Source organism: Muscardinus avellanarius (assembly GCF_963383645.1).
Source record: "Muscardinus avellanarius genome assembly, chromosome: 17".
Classification (NCBI taxonomy): Eukaryota; Metazoa; Chordata; class Mammalia; order Rodentia; family Gliridae; genus Muscardinus; species Muscardinus avellanarius.
Window position 1 is genome coordinate 54,309,612 of NC_137803.1, and position 25,150 is coordinate 54,334,761.

Sequence of the window (25,150 nt, forward strand, 5' to 3'; positions counted from 1 at the left end):
TAAGCCAGTGTGGCTGGCTTCGAACCTGCGCGATCCTCCTGTCTCCGCCTCCCAAGCACGGGGATTACAAGCGTGCGCCACCATGCCCGGCTCAGGCATTTATGTATAAATAATTTATTCTGTATTCACAGATCGTCAGTTTAAGGTAGGTTAAGTATTTATGGTCTTCTTAGTCTTAGGATGCTTAAGAACACATGGGCTATAGATAGCTCTTGCCAAGCATGCTCACAGCCCTGGGTTCATTGCCTTCGTACCACTCAGTAAATACAGAAACAAGTAAACCTTATAAAGTTGTGTGAGGTTGTGTTGCGCTGACCGGCTCCCAAAATGGTGACTCATCCAGCTGGCCTCTCATAGCTCTCAAAGTAGTTGACTGACATTGGTATATTCTCTGTCATTTAACCTCCTTTCAAAGAAATTTTAACTATTTTAGTTACTTTATTGTTAAAGCAAAACAATATTAGATCCTTATTGTAAAATAAAGATATTTCACTTTTATAATTCTACATTTCTTGTTGGGATACAGAGCATTATGGGGGAAGGGGTGCTGGGGATTGAACCCAGGGCCATGTGTATGCTGAGCACATGTTCTGCTACTGAGGTACAGTGTAACTCAGATATTTCTATCACAATTTCATGCCAATCAGTAACCCTAAATAAGAACATGTTATATTTCTAAAGCCGTATATTGGCAGTATTCCGTCTTTTTCTAATGTATTAACTCTTCTACTCTTTTTTTGAGGGGGGTGGTACTAGTTATTAAAGCCAGGGACATTCTACCTCTGAGCTACAACCCCATTCTTTTTTTATTTTGAAACAGTGTCGCTAAGTTCCTCAGGGTCTAGCTAAATTGCTGAAACTGGCCTCAAACCTGCAGTCCTCCTTTCTTGGCCCCCCAGGTATGAGGATTACAGGCATGTGCCACCACCCACCGGCTTGTATAACTACTAATTAGTATTTTTTTCTTTCTCCTCAAATCTCCAGTTCCTCCTCATTGTCATAGTCAGCTAACAGGCTTGTTTCCTAGAAGTCCGAAGAGAACATCTGTCCTTTTCATTATCGTATCTGCTAACATATCTGTCTGTACCTATAGACCATGTCTTCCTTCCAATGATGTAAATGGACGGAATGTGCTCTTAGCAAAGGCCAGCCCTTCTGCTCCTTTTGCCTACTCATTCTCTCATCATTTCTACATATTTTTTCCTTTTCTTAGTTATTCACATTGTTATATAAACATACAGTTAAATTTCTCTTTAAAAAATAGCCTTCTTGCTGGGTAAACACCTATAATCCTAGTACTTGGAGAGGTTGAGACAGGAGTTTCAAAGCCAGCCTCAGCAACTTAGCAAGGCCCTGTTTCCAAATACATACATATACATACACACACACACACAAACACAAACACACACATGTATGTATGTATGTATGTATGTATGTATGTATGTAAGAGTATAGCTCAGAAGTAGAATGCCTCTGGTTTCTGGGTTCAATCTTTGCACCAAAAAAAAAAAAAAAAGCCCTCTTTAACTGCATAGCTACTACCAACTACTATTCTGTTTTTCTGCTTTTTGTAGGAAACTTACTTGAAGTCACATGCCAGCTCTTTTTTTTCCATTCTCTTGAGCTAACTCGTCAGAATTTTGCATTCATTATTCAAACAACCCCTCTCAAGGTCATTGTTGTCTTTCTAAAGTTAAAGACAATAGTAAAAACTCGTTCCTCGCCTTCTTAGCAGCTTCTGACATAGCTGATGGCTCTGAGGACAGTCTCTGTTCCTGTGGCTGCTCACTGCTTTCCTCTTACTAAGTCACTGCTTGTTCTCACTTCTAAGATCTCTTGAGTTCTGGTGACGCAGGGAGTCAGTCGCTCCTGCTTGCTCTCATCCAGCCCCTGAATTCCGCACTCGTATATCCGGCTGTCTATGTGACATCTCAGGTGTGTAATCAGCAGCCCAACCTAATGTGTCCAAAGAACTTGCTGATTCACTTGCCCTGCCAACTCGCTCCTCTCTGTCGTCATTTCATAATTGACAGTTCTTTTATTTCCAATTGTTTAAGTAAAAAATTTAGAAGTCAGAGCCGGCATGGTGGCACACTCTTGTAATCCCAGTACTTGGAAGGCTGAGACAGGAGGATCGCAGGTTCACAGCCAGCCTCCGCTACTTAGTGAGGCCCTCTGCAACTTACACCCTGTTTCAAAATAAAGAATAAAAAATAGGGCTAGGGCAGGGAGTATAGCTGGGAGGTAAAATAGCCCTGGGTTCTATCCCCAGTACCACAGAAAAATTTTGAAGTCATCCTAGGCTCTTTTCTTTTTCTTACACTCTTCAAGCAGGCATTAACAAATTCTCCCAGTTGTAACTAAAATGAATATTTGTAAATAATATATGTAATTATATATATACAGTACATATATGTCTTGCATGTGTGGGGGTACTGAGGATTAAACCCAGGAACATTCTACCTTCAGTTTTACACTGCCAGCCCTATTTTATTTTATTTCATATTTTTACTTTGCTGAGGGCCTCACAAAGTTTTTAACGCTGGCCTCAAACCTACGATCTTTCTATCTAGCCCCCCAAGTACTGTATTACAGGCGTGTACCACCACACCTGGCCAAAAATTACATGTGGAATCTGATCACTTCTCACCACACATGCCCATTACAGACCCTGGTCCAAACCATCGTTTCCCGTCTTGATTATCTCAGTAGCCTCTTAACTGGCTTCTGCTTCTGTCATTGTCCTACTGTCTGGTCTTAGTAGAGCAGCCTGAATGATCTTTTTACTTTTTGTATTGTATTTTTACAATTTATTTGTGTGTGTGTGTGTGTGTGTGTGTGTGTGTGTGTGTGTGTGTGTGTGTTTTGTACTGGCGATTGAACACAGAGGCATTCTACCTCCAAGCTAAACACCCAGACCTTTTTATTTTTGAAATGGTCTCTCTAGAGCTAGGCATGATGGCACAGGCTTGAAATCCCAGCATTGAAGAGGTGGAGACTAGAGGATGGTGGTTTGCGGACAGCCTCATCTACTTAGCACGGCCCTTCGCAACTCAGTGAGAGTCTGTTTCAAAAATAAAAAGACTAAAAAATAGGGCTGAAGTGTTAGCTCAGAAGTAGAATGACCTCGGGTTCTATCCCTGGTAACGAGGAAAAAAAGGGTCTCTAGGATGATGAGAGTCTTACTACGTGCTGAGGCTGTCTTCAAACATGCAGTCCTGTCTCAGCCTCCTGAGTTCTGGGACTACAGGAGTGCACCACCACACCCGGCTCCAAATGATATTTTTCAAACATCAGCATACAGAAGAAAAGCCAAAGTCTCCTTATTTTCTTAGAATGTCTTATAACATCCATTTTTCCCCTAACTTGTCTGACTACAGTCTTTATGCGTACCAGTTTCTTTCAGGCCGCCTTGGGCTTTTTTTTTTAGTGCTTCCTCTGCCTGTACTTTAGGCAGAGGAGAATAAATTCCTAGCTGTCCTGCATTTTGTATTCCTTTACTTCATTCATATCTCCAATGTTAGTACCCTATAATAAAATTATGACCACATTCATGCTTTTTTCTGCCTTCCATCTTTTAATTCTCTGTATGACTCTACTAATATATGTTCCGTGAAGGTAGAAAACTCTGTTAGTGCTGTGTATACCTTAATTCTAGAGGAGTATTTGGGACATAGTAAACATCCAAATCAATAGTTTTTGGGAGAATTAATAGTGTGTGTGTGTGTGTGTGTATTATATATCTCCCTTCTAAGGTGATATAATGGTGACCAAAATTGCTTATCGAAGAGAAAACTCTGTTAGTGCTGTGTATACCTTAATTCTAGAGGAGTATTTGGGACATAGTAAACATCCAAATCAATAGTTTTTGGGAGAATTAATAGTATTGTGTGTGTGTGTGTGTGTGTGTGTGTGTGTGTGTGTGTGTGTGTGTTATATCTCCCTTCTAAGGTGATATAATGGTGACCAAAATTGCTTATCGAAGAGAAGCTCTTTGGAAGGAGCAGATAAACTAGAGCAATCCTGGCCTGGCCTGAATGTCAGTTCTGAAATGCGTTAAAGTATAATTTCCAAGCAGCATTTCCAGGTAGTTTATAGTGGCTCACAAATCTGTATGTCTTTATAACCTCATTGAACTACAGAATTAAAAGGGATGGCACAAGCCCGGCGTGGTGGCACACGCTTGTAATCCCAGCATTTGGGGAGGGTGACACCTGAGGATCGTGGTTCATGGACAGCCTCAGCTACTTAGTGAGGCCCTCTGCAACTCAGTGAGACCGTTTCAAAATAAAGAATTAAAAAAAATAGGGCAGGGGTGTAGCTCGGAGGTCGAATCCCCCTGGGTTCCATCCCCAGACCTACACACACACAAAAGGGATGGCACAAGTAATTTATTTTATCCCTCTCATTTTGCTGGTTTTATTAAAATGAGCCCCAGGAAGTAAGGAACATGCCCAGTGTCCTTTCACGCAGTTCATCATAAGCGTAAGGGTCCAGGTATGGCTCTGGATGTGCCAGCCAGTGACTTTTCCACTCTGCCTTGTGTCCTCCATTCCAGATCTACAAACTCCCTATTCAAAAACAGATGGCTTGAGAAGTTAAATTCATTCCTTCTATAGAAAGTTTACAAAGTATCTGAGAGGCTGAGTCTGGAGGATTGCAAATTTGAAACCAGCCTTGGCAGTTTAGCAAGGCTCTCAGCAACTTAGCAAGACCTTGTTTCTAAGCAAAAAATAAAACAGGGCTGTTGGTCTAACTTGCAGGTAGAAACCCCCTGGATTCAATCCCTAGCAACACACACACACACACACACACACACACAGTGTTTTTAAGCTATTATAATTAATTTGGGAGAATGAATTGAATTTGTGTGTGTGTGTATTATTATTCTTTTTAACAAATCTCTTGCAGAGAAACTCTTTCTACTCAGTTGGATCTAGCAGAAACAAAAGCTGAGTCTGAGCAGTTGGCTCGAGGACTCCTAGAAGAACAGTATTTTGAACTGACCCAAGAAAGTAAGAAAGCTGCTTCCAGAAACAGACAAGAGATTACAGATAAGGATCACACTGTTAGTCGGGTAAGTATGAGGGTCAGGTAAATTACGTAACGATCCAGCTATACTACTTCTGGGTTCCTTGCCAAAGGGACTGAAATCAGAAATCATAGCAATCTCTGCATACCTATGTTCTTAGCAGCACAATTCACAATAGCCAAATTATGGAGCCAACCTAGGTGTCCATCAAGAGATAATGGATTACAAAATTATGGGGTATCCACACAGTGCAGTTCTACTCAGCACTCAAGAAGAAAATAATGTCATCTTCGGGAAAATGGATAGCTCTGGAGAACATTATGCTAAGTGAGACTAGCCAGTCACAGGAAGGGAAGGTTCTCATGCTTTCTCTCATATGGAAGCTAGGAAGGAATCAGGATAGATTCCTCTTTTTAGGGTTCTGAGGATTGAATGGAGGGGGCATCCTACTGAGTCACACCACCAGCCCAGTAGCGTGTTTGTTTTGAAACAGGGTCTCACTGGGATGCTGAGTGTCTCGCTACGTTGCTGAGGCTGGCCTCGAAATGGATTCCTCCTCCTCACAGAAGTGTGCCACCACACCCAGCTGCCCTCGTTTTTTTTTTTTTTTTTTAAGGTGGTGGTGGTACTGGGGATTGAACCCAGGGGTATTCTACCTCCAAGCTACACTTCCAAGCCCATTCTATTTCTTATTTTTTATTCTTGAGACAGGGTTTCACTAGGTTGCAGAGAGCTTCACGAGGTAGCTGCGGCTGGCGCTAACCGTGCTGGGATTGCAGGAGTGCACCACCACACCTGGCTAGTACCTTTTCTATGTGTCTGCTGGACTGGGGATGGAACCCAGGGACATTCTTCCTCCGAGCTACACCCCCAGCCCTATATTTTTTACTTTATTTTGAAACAGGGTCTCACTGAGTTGCAGAGGGCATAAGTAGCTGAGGCTGTCCACGAACTTGTGATCCTCATGTCTCAGCCTCCCAAGTACTGGGATTACAAGTGTGCACCACCACGCCCGCCCGGCCTAGTACTTTATTTTTTATTTTTACTTTTATTTTCCTTTTTTTGTGTGTGTGGTACTAGGGATGGAACCCAGGGGCATTGTACCTCAGAGCTACACCCACAGCCCTATATTTTTAGTCTTTTTGTTTTTGAAACAGGGTCTCCCTGAGTTGCAAAGGGCCTCGCTAAGTACTTATCTGAGGCTGTCCATGAACCACGATCCTCCAGTTTCCACCTCCTGAATGCTGGGATTACAAGCGTGACCACCACGCCTGGCCTGGCACTTTAATATGTGACCTACACAAGCCAGTACTTGGAAGGCTAAGACAGAAGGATTGCAGGTTTCAGCACAGCTTCTTCAGCTTAGACTCTCAGCAACCTAGTGAGACCTTTTTCAAAATAAAAAATAAAGCAGGGTGTGATGTTGCACTCTTGTAATCCCAGTACTCGGGAGGCTGACACAGGAGGATCACAGGTCCTTGGCCAGCCTCAGCTACTTAGTGAGGCCCTCTGCAACTCAGTGAGACTCTGTTTCAGGTAGAATGCCCCAGGGTTCAATCTCCAGTACTGCAAAAAAAAAAGGAACAGGGTGTGTGCACATGCATTTTAGTTACGCTTGTGATCCTTCTCTACTTGTATTGAATTGCTTTTTAATCCAAAACATTTGTCAGTTATTGAAATTCTTATTCTATATGCTGGGGTTTTTCCTATCTTATTTGTTATATTTTATGTGAAGAAATGTGTAGCTAAAATTTATTGTTCTCTTACAACACTTAAACTGATTTTGTGAACCAGAATTCTTTAAAATTTTGAGAAACAATTTCGGAATGAAAAAAAATTCTTTGAATAGTCTACAAATCCATTTTGAGACAACTGATAGTACAAACAGTTACCTACTACTCAGACTTATATATAGTTTGTATAGAATTATGAGTGGGAGTTAGATCTCAACTCTGCCCCTAAGAAGTCACGTAATCTTGGCAGATTGCTTTAATTCCTTTAAGCCTCCAATTTCTCATGTATAAAACAGACCAAATAATGTGTGTGCATGTATGAAGGTATCATGCCAGCCTCACCAGCACATATAGAGATGGAGCAGGGGTAGCGGGACAGGCCTGGAGGGAAGCAAGCCAAGTGATGTGTGTGTGTTTATGAACCCATCACTTTGAGTGTCGCTGCAGTGTGTAATTACATTGTACCAATAAAACTCTTAAAAATAGAAATAACATTCCAAATGATCGTGATTAAGATAATCTGCATAGAATAGCCAAAAAATACATTAGTAAAAGTAGTCAGTAAATATCTTTACTGTCATTTGTATAATTTTGGGGTTTTTTTTTGCGGGTTTGAGGATGGAACCCAGGGACATTTGACCTCCGAACTACACCCCCTGCCCTATTTTTTATTCTTTATTTTGGAACCAGGTCTCACTGAGTTGCAGAGGGCCTCACTAAGTAGCTGAGGCTGTCCGCGAACCGCGATCCTCTGGTCTCAGCCTCCCGCGAATGCTGGGATGACAAGCTGGGATGACAAGCGTGCGCCACCACGCCCGGCTCATTTGTATAATTATTCCTTTGAAGAAACGGAGGTCTAGAAAGGTGGTGCCCTGCCCAGAATCACACAGTGGACGATAGGCGTAGAACTGAATAGAAAGGTGGTGCCTGCCCAGAATCACACAGTGGGCAATAGGCGTAGTGCCAAAGGTGGAGTTCCAGACTCTAGCCCACTTCTGCCCACTGCAGAGTCTCACGAAGCTGCTGAGGCCTCCTCGAGCCGGCGGTCCTCCCGCCTCGACCTTCTGAGTGCCAGGACTGCAAGTGTGCACCGCCGTGCCCAGCTTTCCTTTTATTTACACACACACACAGCCAGCCCCCTTCCTCCCTCTCCCTCCCTCTTCCTCTCTGAAGTGATTTTTGGAAGCTATTCGTTATTTCTAAATGTTCACTTGTCTTAAGCTGTAATGAGGTGTTTTCTGTAGTTAGGTGGTGTCTAACCTCTTCTCATCTGTGGAAAATGTGAAGCATTATTTTTAAGAGCTTATATTTAAATCTGTGTGTGCTTTGTTTAGCTTGAAGAAACAAACAGCATGCTAACCAAAGACGTTGAATTACTAAGAAAAGAAAATGAAGAGCTTACCGATAAAATGAGGAAGGCAGAGGAAGGTATGTAGGGTTTTCTTAATCATGTTAAATCCAGTGATTAATCTTCAGCTATTTATGTTGTACATTAAATTATTAAATAACTTCTGTAGACTTTTGAAGTCACGAAAAGTTACTATGTCGTGTACAGTAATTTGAATTGAGAACAGTGTTAGTTTGAAATGCAGAAATTATTTAATGCTCTACAGTAACATATTATGCAATTTGTTGGCAGAATATAAATTGCAGAAGGAGGAGGAGATCAATAATCTTAAGGCTGCCTTTGAAAAGAATATCAGCACAGAACGAACTCTTAAAACACAGGTAAGCTGGGCGTGGTGGCGCCCACTTGTAATGCCAGCATTCAGGAGGCCGAGACAGGAGGATCACGGTTCACCGACAGCCTCACCTACTTACTGAGGGCCCTTGTAGCTCAGTGAGACCCTGTTTCAAAATAAAGAATAAAAAAAATAGGGCTGGGGATATCACTCAGCGGTAGAACGCCCCTGGGTTCCATCCCTAATAACACACACACACACACACACACACACACACACACACTCTCTCTCTCTCTCTCTCTCTCTCTCTCTCTCTCCCTCCCTCTCCCTCTCCCTCTCCCTCTCCCTCTCCCTCTCCCTCTCCCTCTCCCTCTCCCTCTCTCTCTCTCTCCCCTCTCCCCTCTCCCCTCTCCCCTCTCCCCTCTCCCCTCTCCATGGATTTGTATTTGCATATCAGATATTTGGAAAGGTAATACTGTTTGTACTGTCCCCTAAAACCAAGGTAGTAAGGTTTGACTCTTTCATTTGAACAAATCATGTAAGTTATTGACACCTTGAAATAGAAGACCTAAATAGGAAGCAGAGTGCGGCTGCTCCACGAGGCTCACGCAGCATTTGTTGGTCAGAACATGGCTGAGACGCTGAGACCTGAGGTTGATGGTGGGAGAGAGTGAGAGAGAGAGATGGGCTGAGAAGCGATAGGGGGAAGGATCGTTGTGCCTTGTATGTGGTGATGTATCTAGATCAGATTTTGTCCACTAAAACTTGATATCTAGCCATTCTGCCAAGTTATCTAATAATTCAAAATTTCTATAGCCTAATTAGTATTTCAACTAATTTATGACAAGAAATTCTATTTTATATTTACTAATTGTATCTCCCATATAATCAAATTATTTGTTGTTTCCTTAACACTAATCTGCTCTCTCCTCAGTCCTTCATGTTGCAACTCAGGCAAATTTTCACAAATGCACTTAGTAGATTCTAGAAATACTTCAAACGATTTTTTATTTATTTTGAAACAGACTCTCACTGAGTTGCAAAGGACCTCACTATGTACCTGAGGCTGTCTGTGAACCAAGATCCTCCTGTGTCAGCCTCTCGAATGCTGGGATTACAAGTGTGCACCACCACACCTAGCTTGATTATCTTACTATTAAAAGTCTAGTCTAACCGGGCGTGGTGGCACACGCTTGTAATCCCCACACTTGGGAGGCAGAGACAGGAGGATCTCACAGGTTCTAAGCCAGCTTTGCTGGCTTAAGAGACCCTATTTCCAAATAAAAATATAAAATAGGTTTGGGAGTGTAGCCCGGAGTTAGAAGGGTTCCATCCCCAGTACCACCAAAAAAAAAAAAAAAAAGCCAGACATGGTGGCGCACGCTTGTAATCCCAGCATTTGGAAGGCTGAGACTGGAGGATCACGGTTTGAGGACAGCCTCAGCTACTTAGTGAGGCCCTCTGCAACTTAGTGAGACCCTGTTTCAAAAATAGAGAATAAAAAATAGGGCAGGGGGTGTAGCTCAGAGGTAGAATGCCCCTGGGTTCCATCCCCAGACCCGCAAAAAAACAAAAAAAAGTCAAGTCTATTGTGGTGGAGCATGCCTTTAATCCTAGCACTTGGGAGGCTGAGCCAGGAAGATTGCAGGTTCAAAGCCAGCCCCAGCAATTTAGCAAGACTCTCAGCAACTTAGCAAGACCCTGTTTCAAAATAAAAAGTAAAATAGATCTGAGGATATAGCTTAGAGGTAAAATACATCTTGGTTTAATCCTCAGCCCCACAAAACAAACGAAAGTCTACCAGACTATGACACTGTTAAAACATAACTGTACCTGCCTTTCTCCCTCCTGCCTAGCTGAGCGCCTGCCTACAGTGTGAGTGCTAAATAGTTGTTGAACAATCGATGGGTTTTTGCAAGCGTATCTGGCTCTTACACTGGAATAGTTAGACACATCTGTATTAGTTATTTGTGCCACAGGTTATCGTAGCCAGCCTTCATTACATTGTCCTACTTTTCATACCTCTGATAGATCACTATTAATAACATTTTATTATTTAATAGGCTGTTAACAAGTTGGCGGAAATAATGAATCGCAAAGATTTTAAAATTGATAGAAAGAAAGCTAATACACAAGATTTGAGAAAGAAGGAAAAGGAAAATCGAAAGCTACAACTGGAACTCAACCAAGAGAGAGAGAAGTTCAACCAGATGGTGGTGAAGCATCAGAAGGAGCTGAACGACATGCAGGCGGTGAGGCGCGGGCGCGTTGTCTTGTGTCGTCAGCACCGCAGCGTTGTCTGTGCTTGGAGGGATCTTCATGTGTCAAGTACCTGTTTGGGTTTGGTCATTACTATTCTCAGTAAGCATTTATCTTGAAAGACTAAAAGGATGTTCTATTGCCTGTCAGTTAACTATAGCTTAATTTTCACCAGTTAGCATCTGCTCAATTAGAGGCCTTACTTTGTGAGACAGTGTTTTGTTTCTTTGACTTTACACTAAAATTGCAGTATGGCTGTTAGAGTATTGACTGTAGTTGGGATAGAGGTTTTGAGTTATGGGAGCTTTATTTCTCTAATCAAGACTTATTTTTCGCCGGGCGTGGTGGCACACGCTTGTAATCCCTGCGCTTGGGAAGCTGAGACAGGAGGATCGCACAGGTTCGAAGCCAGACTCAGCTACTGAGTGAGGCTCTCAGCAACTTAGTGGAACCCTGTTTCCAAATAAAAAAATATACAATAGGCATGGGAGTGTAGACTGAGGTTAGAAAGCCTCTTGGGTTCCACCCCCAGTACCACACACACAAAAAAAAAAGACTTATTTTTCCAAAATCTAAATATCAAGCTTAGCCGGGCGTGGTGGCACACGCTTGTAATCCCCACGCTTGGGAGGCTGAGACAGAGGATCACGCTGGTTTGGAGCCAGCCTCGCTTGCTTAAGATAGCCTGTTTCCAAATAAAAAAAGTATAAAATAGGTCTGGGAGTGTAGCCCAGACCACCAAAAAATAAAATAAACAAATAAAAATAAATAAATATCAAGCTTAATTTTTATACATCTGACATGCTACATAAAGTTGAGAATGTGATCTCACATATAAGACAGCATTGACTCCCATTGTTTTGGTTTTACCATCTTGAAAAGTTTTGTTTATTCATTATTTTTAATTTTATTTTTAATTTTTGTGGCACTGGGAGTAGAACCCAGGGGCTTTCTACCTTTGGGCTATACTCCCAGACCTGTTTTATTAATTGGAAACAGGGTCTCACTAAGTTGCTGAGAGCCTCACTCAGTAGCTGGGGCTGGCTCTGAACCTGCAAGGTCCTCAAGTACTGGGGTTACAAGCGTGCGCCACCACGCCCGGCTTGCTTGCTTGCTTATTTATTTTTGTGGTACTAGGGAGTGAACTCAGGCATTCTACCTCCAAGCTTCACCCCTATCCCTATTTTTTAAACTAAATCATAGGAAGCTAGAAAAATATTTACTGTTTTAAGTTTTTTTATAACTGTTTAAGAAAAATTCTTCTAAAAGCAGGGAGAAGAGCAGTTTATCTTAGCATTGCGTTGATAAGAAAGAACTTACCTTCCTACTGTGCGTCGGAATCTGTGGTTGTAGCCAGTGCAGTGGCGTGCACCTGTAGTTCCAGCTTCTTGGAAGGCTGAGGCAGGAGGATTGCTTGAGCCCAGAGGTCACAGCCAGCCTGAGCAATATAGTGAGACTTGTCTCAAAAATGATTAAATAAGCCGGGCGTGGTGGCGCATGCTTATAATCCCAGCATTCAGGAGGCTGAGACCAGGGGATCACGGTTCACGGACAGCCTCAGCTACTACTTAGTGAGGCCCTCTGCAACTTAGTGAGACCCTGTTTCAAAATAAAGAATAAAAAAAAATAAGTAGGGCAGGGGGTGTAGCGTGGAGGTCAAATGCCCCTGGGTTCCATCCCCAGGCCCGCCAAAAAAAAAAAAAAAAAAAAAGATTAAATAACTGGACATACTGGCACACACTTGTAATCCCAGTACTTGAGAGGCTGAGACGGGAGGGTCGCAGGTTCAGAACCAGCCTCAGCAACTTAGTAAAACTCTCAGCAACTTAGCGAGACTGAGTTTCAAAACAAAAAATAAAATAGGTCTGGGAGTGTAGCCCAGAGGTAGAAGGCCCATGAGTTCTATTCCCAGTACCAATAAATAAATAATCTATCTATGGTTCTGAGCATTCATGGTTTACAGTATTTTAGGTTAGTTGTTTATATTTCAGTTACTTATTAATGTTGGAAATTATTTGAGCTTGATTATATTATCTTGATGTTTTTCAAAAATAGCAATTGGTAGAAGAGTGCACGCACAGGAATGAGCTTCAGATGCAGTTGGCTAGCAAGGAGAGTGATATTGAGCAACTGCGCGCTAAACTTTTGGACCTTTCGGATTCCACTAGTGTTGCTAGTTTTCCTAGTGCGGATGAAACTGATGGAAACCTGCCAGGTAAGAATAATTTTCTTCTGTCATTCAAGCTTGCTTAAATGTCATGGAAATTTTTTTTTTTTTTAAATTTGTTTTCTCCTACCTTGTCATTTTGTCCATGGAGATTTAAAAAGGATTTTTTTTTTTTTTTAAGGGGCTGGGAATGGAACCCAGGGGCATTCTACCTCCAAGCTACACCCCCCCTGCCCGCCCTATTTTTTTATTCTTTATTTTGGAACAAGGTCTCATTAAGTTGCGGAGGGCCTCACTAAGTAGCTGAGGCTGTCCGCAAACCGCGATCCTCCAGTCTCAGCCTCCCGAATGCTGGGATTACAAGTGTGCACCACCACGCCTGGTTCCCAGACCAGTTTTTATTTCTTATTTGGAAACAGGGTCTCACTAGGTTTGTGAAAGCCTCACTAAATTCCTGAGGCTGGTTTTGAAGCTATAATCCTCCTGTTTTAGCCTCCCAAGGACTGGGATTACAGGTGTATGCCACCACCCCAGCTGTTTTTGGTTTTTTTTTTAAACAGGGTTTCACTAGGTGGATGAGAGTCTCAGTACTTGCTGAGACTGTCCTCAAACCTGTGATCTTCCTGTCTCAGCCTCCCAGGTACTGGGATTACAAGAGTATACTCCCATGCCTGCTCTGTTATTTGTTTGTTTTGTTTATAAAGTCTTGGTAGGTTGATGAGAATCTCACAACTTGCTGAGGCTGTCCTTGAACCTGCAACCTTCCTTTCTCATAGAGCCTCCCCAGGTGTGAGGTTACGAGCAGGCAGCACCATGCCTGTCATATGCACCCATTCTGAGCATTCTGATCTTATGACTAACATCCAACTGTTCATATTTTATTTATTATTTTGCTAAAACTATGAACTGTGCTTTAACTCAAAACCATAGTAGCTATGTATAGAAGCCTCCCTAATGTAGCAATGATAAAATTCAACAAGGTCTGGCTTAAATTAAAATTTGGAAAAACAGATAAAAAGGATTGGGCAGTACAGTAAGGGGATAGGAAACCAAATAAAGGTAGGAGGCTAGTATTTCAAACTTTTTCTCTGTCTTCTTTTTCCTAATGGAGAGTTAATTTAAAAATAACCACAACCTCATTCTTGGCTTAATAGTAGTAGAAATGAGCTCGATATGGTGGCACACACTTGTAATCCCAGCATTTGGGAGGCTAAGACAACGAGGATCGCGGTTGGCAGGCAGCCTCAGCTACTACTTAGTGAGGCACTTTGCAACTCAGTGAGAACCTGTTTCCAAATAAAAATATAAAAAAATAGGTGTCTGGGAGTGTAGCCTAGAGGTAGAAGGGTTTCCAGGAACCCCAGTACCACACACACACACACACACAAAAAAAAAAAAAAAAAAAAAAAAACACACAAACTCCCTGAAAATACACTAATATTCTAAGTAATAAACTCAGAAGAGAGTCAGTAGGCTGGGTATGGTGGCACACGCTTATATCCCAGCATTCAGGAGGCTGAGACCAGAGGATCACGGTTTATGGGCAGCCTCAGCTACTTAGGCCCTCTGCAACTCAGTGAGACCCGGTTTCAAAATAAAGAATTAAAAATAGGGCAGAGGCTGTAGCTCAGAGGTCTCATGCCCCTGAGTTCCATCCCCAAACCTGGGAGATATATATATATATATATATATATATATATATATATATATATATATATATATATGGCTGGAGGTATAGCTCAGAGATAGAATGCCCTGGATTTCATCCCCAGTACCACCAAAAAAAAAAAAAAAAAAAAAAAAAAAATCCATTTAGGAGTCAGATATCAAAGAGATAGTAAATCTTCTTCTTCTTCTTCTTCTTCTTCTTCTTCTTCTTCTTCTTCTTCTTCTTCTTCCTCTTCTTCCTCTTCTTCCTCTTCTTCCTCTTCCTCTTCTTCCTCTTCTTCCTCTTCATCTCCTCCTCCTCCTCCTCCTCCTCCTCCTCCTTCTTCTTCTTTTTTTCAGAACTAGGGATGGAACCCAGGGGCATTCTACCCCCAAAGCCACACCCCCAGCTCTATTTCTTATTTTATTTTTTGAAACAGTCTCACTGAGTTGCAAAGGGCCTCATAGCCTCCCAAATGCTGGGATTATAAGTGTGTGCCACCACACCCCGCATACTGACTCTCTTCTGAGTTTACTACTTAGAATATTAGTGTAGCCGGGCGTGGTGGTGCACACTTGTAATCCCAGCATTTGGGAGGCTGAGACCTGAGGATCGCGGTTCACGGACGGCCTCAGTTACTTAGTGAAGCCCTCTGCAACTCAGTGAGACCTAGTTTCAAAATAAAGAATAAAAAAATAGGGCAGGGGGTATAGCTTGGAGGTTGAATGCCCCTGGGTTCCAATCCCAGACCCACCAAAAAAAAAAAAAGAATATTAGTGTATTGTTATTTATTTATTTATTTATTTATTTATTTATTTATTTATTTATTTATTTTGTGGTACTGGAGTTCCTGGAAACCCTTCTACTTCCGGGCTACACTCCCAGAAACCTATTTTTTATAATTTTATTTGGAAACAGGGTCTCTTAAACCAGCGAGGCTGGCTTCAAACCTGCACGATCCTCCTGTCTCTGCCTCCCAAGCACAGGGATTACAAGCGTGCGCCACCACGCCCGGCTGTGTTTAAGATTTTTAAACTCCAAAACGAAGTGCTGGTAGCCATTCTCTATTGTTACAAAATGAGATCCATTCAGTGTCTATTTTCCCCTCACTGTGTTGTTAGTATTGAAGTGTTACGAAGACCTCAACAGTGCTAAACCTTGACCTTCATCTTAGAATTCGATCAGTGGATAATTCCTATCTCTGTGTCTGATGCTTTACTTGTAAACTTAAAAGTCTATATAAAATCCAACCTTTTACTAGATGCTTAAAAACAGTTCTTGACAAATGAAGGAAAGATTTTACAGTCACATCTAAAAGAAATAATTTTGGGGGTAGAGAGAATTATTGAAGATTGAACCTAGCAGCATTCTACCTCCAAGCTACACCATCAGCCCTTTAAGAGTGACGTATTGTTTAAATATCAGAAAGAAAGCCAGGCGTCATGGCTCAGGCTTGTAATCCCAGCACTTGGGAAAGCAAAACAGGAGGATCTCAGGTTCGTGGGGGTGTAGCTCAGCTCAGAGGTAGAGTACCCCTGGCTTCCATCCTCAGCACTGGGGGTGGGGGGGTCTGCCTGTTTGATTTTTGAACCGTAACCTTTACTACAGAGGATGACATAAATTGACTTTTTAGAAAAAAGCAGAAAAGCAAAATAATCAACAAATATTTATCAAACTCCTCCTCTGTGTGTCAGATGCCATGGGGTATGTAAAACAAGTGTGAGAGCCAGGCGCACACTTGTAATCCCAGTACTTGGGAGGCTGAGACAGGACGAGCACAGGCTCCTGGCCATTCTCAGCAGCCCCCTGAGGCCCTCAGCAGCTTAGCGAGACACTGTTTCAAAATGAAAAAATAAAATAGGGCTGGGGGTGTAGCTCAGAGGTTGAATGCCCCTGGTTTTAGTCCCTAGTGCCACAAGAAAACCCACCAGTGAACAAGTTAGGATTCCTGCTCTCACAAAACCTACCAGGAGCTAACTAAGGAAAAAAAGGAATTAATGATAAATAAATAGCAACAATTAAGGAAAAAGTTGGGAGAGCAGAGAGCTTACATTTTTTTTTAATTTATCTTATTATATATTCTACTTTTAACAACCACAATTTATGTAAAGGAAAATGACACAAAAGTTTGGAGACATGGAGTACGCTGTGGGGCTTGGCACGGTGGCACACCTGTAACCCCAGTACTTGAGAGGCTGAAACAAGAGGGGCACAAGTTTGAAGCCAACGTAAGATAATTTAGTGAGACCCAGTTTAAAAATAAAAAGCGCTGGGAGTATAGTTCTGAGGTAGAGTGTCCTTGGGTTCAATCCCCAGTACTACAGAAAGAAAAAAAGTGCAAGGCGGAAGTGGAACAAGCACGTGGGGAGCGGCCGCCCTGCGGCTCAGCCTCCAGCCTTGAGGTTTCTGGTAGAGCAGAGGAGACATTCTGTGTCTCCTCTGCCTCAGAATATAATATCCTATATTCATGGGACCATACAAAGGTTAAATATGTTTCTTATATATAGCACTTGATAACTAATAAATATTTATTGTCGTCTGTTACTGTAAGACTCAGATTCACAGCTTTTAAGTTATATGGGCAGGGATTATATATATAATACATATATATTTTTAGAATCATGATTTGAGCCATAGTATAATCTGTCACATCATAGCATCATACTTTAAAATTGATAACTTTATTTTTTTAAGATTTTGAAAGTACTTAATTGGATTTTCATATTGCCAACATGATGCGATAATTTCTAAAGGAATCATCTTTATCCCCCAGACATTTCTGATAAACATTAATTATATTTGAACAGCAGTGATAATTATTGTAAAAGACCTTGATAAAAACAGGGAATTTGTAGAATGCATAAATATTAGCGGTTAGCCTATTGAATTTTGTGTTCTTTTTTAATTTATTATCACACACTTAAAAGGTTTCACACTTCTTCAATTTGAAAAGAATTATGACTGTACTTCTCTGTAAGTGTCTTCCCAACCAAATTTGTACAAATGTATTGGGATTGTTCTGAGCAGTTTGCCAAAAAGTTTGGCAGTGTTGTACAAGAAGACAAACGAAGCGCTCTCTCTCGTTCTTTGTACCTAGTTGGTTCTGCCTGCATTCCTTACTTACTGTCTTCTGTTCTTGCCTTCTGTGAGTAGCAGGACACTTCTGTACTTTGCTTGCTCTTGTGTAAATCATGGCTCTGGTTTGTTCCTCTCGCTGCATAGTTTCTTTTTTCTTTTTCTTTTTGCTAAGTGTTTTTATATGTTTTAAGTGGTTTAAAGTCTTCTGTATCATATCCCATTTAAGCTGCAGTCCATTCCAGCTTTGCCTGGCTCTTACAGATACTGTTACGTCCTGCTGAGTGTTCATTTGATGGGAAGAGCTTGGGCCTTTTTTCTGCAGTATTTGTTTGGCCGTCCAGTTGGTTTGTGTGACTGAAGCATGAAGAGCAGATTATGGAGCTCATTCATTCAGCTGTTTCCAATTGCCTGTTGCTGCATGCTGTCGGGCAGTTTTTAATAGCGTTTCCTTTCGTGACAATTTCAGACTCACTGCTGTATATTCTTTTTTTTTTTTTCCTAGAGTCAAGAATTGAAGGTTGGCTATCTGTACCAAATAGAGGAAATATCAAAAGATATGGCTGGAAGAAGCAGGTACTCTATGCCTACTTTCTGATTTTGTTATATGTTTTACTTTGAAGCATAGAACTTGTATTAACTGCTCTAATATTGACACTGATTTTATATGGATGCGGTATAATCTAGGCATAGATGACAATACGCTTAACACTTTAAACCAGGTCAGTAGTGCTGCTTTAACTCTTCTTCACCTTCTCTTTTCAGTATGTTGTGGTAAGCAGCAAAAAAATTTTGTTCTATAATGATGAACAAGATAAGGAGCAATCCAATCCATCTATGGTGTTGGACATAGAGTAAGTGCCCTTTGATTTCAGTTAAATCACTTCAGTGTTAACGTGCGGTAGTGAGTTATTTTTAGACTAGAATTATTTTTTATTTTGTGCTCTTCAAAAAATGTTAATCTACTTTTATGTTTTTCTTGACAAGTACTACCTTTATTTTTGTTGTTTTGGTTTGGGTTTGGGTACTGGGATTTGAACCCAGGGGCACTCTGCCTCTGAGATACACCCACAGCCCTATTTTATTTTTGTTTGGAAATAGCATCTTGCTAGGTTGATGAGAGTCTCACTACTTGCTAAGGCTTTCCTCGAACCTGTGGTCCTCGTGTCTCAGCCTCACACGTTCTGGGATGACAAGCGTGCGCCACCACGCCCCGTTGCCATACTCTAGATCTGCGACCTCACCAGCATTTACTGTTCTACTGTGTTTACGCTTTTGATAGACATGTAGTGATACTCACTGTGGTTTTAAGTTATATCTCCTGATGACTGATGATGTCGAGCATCTTTTAATTTTCCCATCTGTCACCTTTGTCCTCTTCGGTCTAGAATATGTCTTTTGCTATAAATGACTTTTTATAGTCGCCCATAGGATATTTATTTTCATTTCAGTAAACTCTTTCATGTTCGACCTGTCACTCAAGGAGATGTGTACAGAGCTGAAACCGAAGAAATTCCTAAAATATTTCAGGTAAAAATCTGAAGTTATATTTGAAAAGATTCTTTTACCTTAAGTAGTACTAAGTGGTTTTCGAAGTAAATATAAGACATGCCAACGTTTTCTGTGTGTTTGGACCTTTTATTCACTGACTAAGGTCACGTGAGCTCTTCTCCTCTCACCATCCTTGGTATAGATTCTGTACGCAAATGAAGGTGAATGTAGAAAAGAGGTAGAGATGGAACCAGTGCAGCAAGCCGAGAAGACGAATTTCCAGAATCACAAAGGCCACGAGTTCATCCCCACGCTCTACCACTTCCCTGCCAACTGTGAGGCCTGTGCCAAGCCGCTCTGGCATGTTTTTAAGCCACCCCCTGCCCTAGAGTGCCGAAGGTGCCACGTGAAGTGCCACAGAGACCACCTCGATAAGAAAGAAGACTTGATTTCTCCGTGTAAAGGTGAGGCATGACAGTTATTTTAAGTCCCAACAAAATTAGTTCTTCAACGTGTAACAACCTCAGCAGGCATGATGGTGCACGATGGTAATCTCTGAGACTGTAATCTGAGAGGTAGAATGTCCCTGGGTTCAATCCCCAGTACCGCAAATAAATAAATAGGATAGGGCTAGAGGTGTAGCCCTGTGGTTCAATTAGCATAAAAAGTAAGTGAATAAATGAGAGAGGGGGAAGAGAGAGAGAGAGAGAGAGAGAGAGAGTGAGTGTGTGTGTGTGTGTGTGTGTGTGTGTGTGTGTGTGTGTGTGTGTTTACTGGGAATTGAACCCATGAGCATTCTACCTCCAAGCTACACCTCCAGCCCTGTTTTGTTTTTATTTTTAAACAGTCTCACTAGTTTGATGAGAGTCTCACTGCTTGTTGAGGCTGTCCTCGAACCTGTGATCTTCCTGTCTCAGCCTCCTAAGTACTGGGATTACAAGCATGTGCCACCATGCCCAGATTAAATAAATCTTAAAGAACATGAAAAACTATGCATATGGTAGGTTTGGTTTCTTTAATATTATATATGGTTTAATTGTGCTATGTCTTTTAATGCAGTGAGTTATGATGTAACATCAGCAAGAGATATGCTGCTGCTAGCATGTTCTCAGGATGAACAAAAGAAATGGGTAACTCATTTAGTTAAGAAGATCCCTAAAAACCCACCATCGGGTTTTGTTCGTGCCTCGCCTCGAACACTTTCTACAAGATCCACTGCAAATCAGTCTTTCAGAAAAGTGGTCAAAAATACGTCTGGAAAAACCAGGTAAGGATTGAAATGTTAACCTTTTCAACAAAGTAAGTGTGCTTGAATAACATTTGCTAAAATCAATCTTATTCTACCTAGAAATAAAATTCTTTTCACTTTAGAAGGTTCTTTATAGTTAGGGTGTGTGTGTGTTTCAGTTATTTTATAGACTGGTTTACCTGATTTCTGTTAGAAATTAATAATATTAACAAATGTGATATATAGTTCCTTGTCAGATTTTATTGTCATAGGTTGGTATACAGGGGGCACATATTTAGCCCTTAATGTTTTAACCAACTGGTAGTTTAATTTTTATTTTATTGTATTTATTTTTTGTGTGTGCGTGGTACTGGTGGTGGAACCCAGGGGCATTCTAACTCCAAGATACACCCCCAGCCCAATTTTTTTATTTTTTATTTGGAAACAATCTCACTGAGTTGCAAAGGGCCTCACTAAATAGCTGAGGCTGTCTGCGAACCGCAATCCTTCTGTCTCAGTCTCCCAAGTACTGGGATTACAAACGTGTGCAACCATGCCTGGATTTTTTTTTTTTTCTTCCTTTTTGAAACAAGGTTTCACTAAATTGCTGAGGCTGGCGTTGAACCTGCAATCCTCCTGTCTTAGCCTCCCAAGTACTGGGATTACAGGTGTGTACCACCACACTTGGCTGCCTGTGTGTTTTCCAAAATGGACGAAGAGGAAGAGTTACTGGGGGTGGAACCCAGGGGCTTTTCTACCTCCGGGCTATACTCCCAGACCTATTTGGAAACAGGGTCTCACTAAGAAGTTCCTGAGAGCCTCACTACGTAGCTGAGGCTGGCTTTGAACCTGTGTGATCCTCCTGTCTCAGCCTCCCAAGCGCTGGGATTAAAGTATATGCCCCACACCCAGCTTTAGCTTACATCTTTTTAAATGCAAATAGGAGCCTGACCAGGAGGCTGAGGCAGGGGGATCCAGGTTTGAAGACAGCTTCAGCTACTACTTTGCAGCTCAGTGAGACCCTGTTTCAAATAAAGAATAAAAAATAGACTGGGGGTATAGCTCGGAGGTAGAATGCCCCTCGGTTCCCGCTCCGGTACCTTTAAAAATAAAAAAAGGAAGCTGGGCATGGTGGCACGCGCTTGTAATCCCAGCATTCAAGAGGCTGAGATAGGAGGATTACGGTTCGAGGACAGCCTCAGCTACTTAGTGAAGCCCTTTGCAACTCAGTGAGACCCTGTTTCAAAATAAAAATAATAAAAAGTAGGGTTGGGGATGTAGGTCATTTTATGTAATTATTTTGTGTGACGATGATCATATATTCCCTCTCCACCACCCTTTGTTGGCAGTGCTGGAGATTGAACCTGTGGCCTTGTGTTTGCGAGGACAGGTGCCTAGGGAGCCAGCTCTCCTCCTAGTTTCTGATGTGTTTGAACCAAGTGCATTTCAGGGGGTGGGGAACTAAGTTGCCGAGAGCCTCACTAAGTAGCTGAGGCTGGCTTCGAACCTGTGCTATCCTCCTGTCTCAGCCTCCCAAATGCTGGAATCACAAGCGTGCGCCACCACGCCCGGCTCCGAGTGCATTTCTTAAGTAACAGCTCTTCACTTCCCCCCACAGCTAACTGCGTGACCTACTGCCTTTTGGAGTCGTGTGGGATGCTACCTGACGAACCAGGCTTCCTTAACCATGCAGAGCAGACAGGCTGTTTCTTTGACACGAATATCACAGGCTTCAGGGTTAAGATTGCTGTTTATTCTGTCCTTGCTTTGGCACAAAAGCACACTGAGGGTTTTTGTTTTTTTTGTATTGCGGGTTTGCCTACAGGTAGATTAGATTAATTATTACTATGTAATGCAAATATAATTGGGGGGAAAGCTTAGCTAGATATATATTTTTTAAAAAGGTGCTGCCTTTTTGAATTTCTAAGAAAACGCCTGTCAGTCGTGATAGAACCCAGTTTTCCTCGTGTGAGTGAGAGGAAGGAGCTTTCACTTTCGAGTGGAATGGCCGTCACATGGAGATCAGCTCATGGAAGGAGTAAAGAAAATATCTCAAAATGAGACAAACTGAAGTTTTGTGTGTGTGTTTTTTTAATGACTTAAGTTTTTGTGCTCTTGCAAGACTATACAAAATTACTTTAAGAAAACAGTGGCATCACTTGGAACTTGAGTGCCCTCACTGTAGAATTTAAAGGTCTTACTTTTGATTGCCCATGGTGGACTTGATTGAGAAATTAAATATCTTACATTATGCTTTACAAAATACTGTATATGTTTCAGCAAGTTTGTAGATTGGGGAATGGGAGAAGACAAAAAAATACATTTAATCTATGCATTTTTGCCAAGCCATATCGAGTTGTTATACTAGAGACAGTAGGAACTGACTGTACAAAAGAACCAGGTGTAGAAGCGCTCGGCTTCATCACTTCTGTCATTGTATAATGTGTTTCTTTGTGGTTTTAAGTGATAAAGACATTAAGTTAACAAACATAAGTGTATGCACTGTTTGAAATGTAAATTATTCTTGGAACACTTTCAGTGGAATTTGCATTACCCTTTTAGTGCCTTAATTTGAGAATTATTTTACTGCCACGAATAAGTATAGAAATTTGAAAAAATTGATTTTCAAAAAATTATGTGTCAATGGGTTTTTCCTTGATAATTGGTTTAATTTAAAATATATAGAGGTTTGTTAGATTTTCATAAATTGAGTACAATCTTTTCCTCAACTACCTGCTACAGTAATGAATGACTTTATAAAACTATCTAGAAAAAATGTAAGGTTGCACCAGTGTAAAAAGAAAATCATGGCAATACATCCATGATGTTTTCCAGTTAACATAGGAATTACCAGATAAATATTGTTAAACTCTTGTCCAGTTACAAGAGTTGACTTATATGGGCAGTATGATTTATTGTTTATTTTTTTAACCAAATACCTCCTCAGTAATTTATAACGGCTTTGCAGTAATGTGTGTCCGTAAAAGAAGCACTGGAAAACGATCGTCTCTAGGATGATACGCGTGTTTCAAGTGGTGTTGAAAGCCGCACTGATGGATATGTAATAATAAACATATCTGTTAATAATATGCTAATGACTCTGTGCTCATTTAATGAGAAATAAAAGTAATTTATGGATGGATACTTTTAATAATGACTGCTATGGTCTTTTCTTGTGGCTGAAATGAATAGAAATCACACTACAAATGAGTCCCTGGTTGTAAATATTAAATTCCATGGCTAGATTAATATGCACTGTTAAAAGGTAAGCCTTGTTCAGACTCTTTTAAAAGAGAGTGGCTATAATTCAAACGAGAAATTGGCTGATGACTGTTGGGAAATGGTTCAGCCTAGGTCCCTTGTATTTCTGTGCCTCTGTGGGCAGAGGTTCTGACAGCCTTTGGTCTGGACTGCTGTTTCCATGGAGTGCTTGCAGCAAACAGCCTAGAATGTCTTCATCCAGAGGAAGGCAGGTTCACTTACTGTCCTGTATAATAAAGATAATGTCTTGCCAGGCATGATCCCACATACCTGTAATACCAGCACGTGGGAGGCTGAGACAGAATCACAAGTTTAAGGACAGCCTCAGTAATTTAGCGAGAAAAATTAAGTAAAAAAATAAATAAAAAATTAAAAGTAAAGAGGTTAGCTGGGGTGTAGCTCAGAGGTCAAATGCTCTTGGGTTCAATCCCCAGTACCACAAGATAATGTCTCCCTTCATGGTTAAAGTCAGGCGGGTTGCTGGAGCTCATTATAAAAGATTCGGGTTCCAGCCAGGTGTGGTAGCACAGGTGTAAGTCCCAGGACTTGGGAGGCACAAACAGGCGGATCACAGGCTCCAGGAGAGCTTCAGCAACTTAGACCCACTTCAAAATAAAATAGTGTGGAGGTGCAGCTTGGAGGTAGAAAACCCTGAATTCAAACCCTAACACCATAAATAAAAATAAAAAACAGTTTGGGTTCCATAAACTCCAAGATCCTTTCCTATGATGCAAAACTGTAGGCAGTCACCTGGGCCACTGTGCATTGCATACTTGTAATCACAGCACGGGAAGCTGAGACAGGTCACGGGCTTGAGGACGGCCTCAACAACTAGCAGGACTCAGCGACTTAGCAAGACCCTGTTTCAAAACAAAAACAAGAACGGGGCTGTGGGGGACACAGGCAGAGCGGTGCACACTTGTAATCCCAGTACTTGGGAGACTGAGACCCAGGATCACAGATTCAAGGACAGCCTCAGCAACATAGTGAGGTCCTCTAAAACAGACACTGTTTCAAAATAAAAATAAGGCTGAGGATGTAGCTCAGAGGTAGAATGCCCCTGGGTTCAATCCCCAGTAAAAAAAAAAAAAAGAAAACACCAGCCACTGTCAGCTGTACAACACCGAGGAGAGAGCCCTGGCCAGGAAGCCACACGGTGCAGTACTGCGCAAGCCTGCTACAGTCCCAGCCCATGCTGCACGCCATTCTTCCTTCCACTCATGAGCCACGTGTGCACACGCTGGGATCTGTGTCCACACTGCCTCAGAAAAACCACTCCTGGGCCAGGCGTGGTGGTACACACTTGGAATTCCAGCAGTCCGGAGGCTGAGACAGGAGGATCATGGTTTGAGGACAGCCTCAGCTACTTAGTGAGGCTCCTTGCAACTCAGTGAGACCCTGGTTCAAAAAGAATAAGCCGGACGTGGTGGCGCACGCTTGTAATCCCAGTTTGGGAGGCTGAGACGTGAAGATTGCAGTTCGCAGACAGCCTCAGCTACTTAGGCCCTCCACAACTAAATGAGATCCTGTTTTAAAATAAAGAATAAAAAACAGGAGGGGGCGTATCTTGGAGG

The 25,150-nt window shown here is 41.7% G+C and overlaps 1 protein-coding gene across 1 annotated transcript in view; it reads left to right on the forward strand.

Annotated features, from left to right (window-relative positions):
* ROCK1 (Rho associated coiled-coil containing protein kinase 1) overlaps window positions 1–25,150 on the forward strand; it is a gene marked incomplete at both ends in the record, with an annotated part of 146,004 nt that overhangs the window by 101,882 nt on the left and 18,972 nt on the right. Inside the window, 10 exons of the mRNA XM_080714719.1 lie at window positions 4,912–5,077; window positions 8,100–8,193; window positions 8,405–8,493; window positions 10,511–10,699; window positions 12,762–12,921; window positions 18,102–18,172; window positions 18,362–18,450; window positions 19,048–19,126; window positions 19,290–19,551; window positions 20,147–20,354. Of these exons, the coding sequence (XP_080570845.1) occupies window positions 4,912–5,077; window positions 8,100–8,193; window positions 8,405–8,493; window positions 10,511–10,699; window positions 12,762–12,921; window positions 18,102–18,172; window positions 18,362–18,450; window positions 19,048–19,126; window positions 19,290–19,551; window positions 20,147–20,354 (1,407 nt within the window). The remainder of the gene's footprint in view (window positions 1–4,911; window positions 5,078–8,099; window positions 8,194–8,404; window positions 8,494–10,510; window positions 10,700–12,761; window positions 12,922–18,101; window positions 18,173–18,361; window positions 18,451–19,047; window positions 19,127–19,289; window positions 19,552–20,146; window positions 20,355–25,150) is intronic.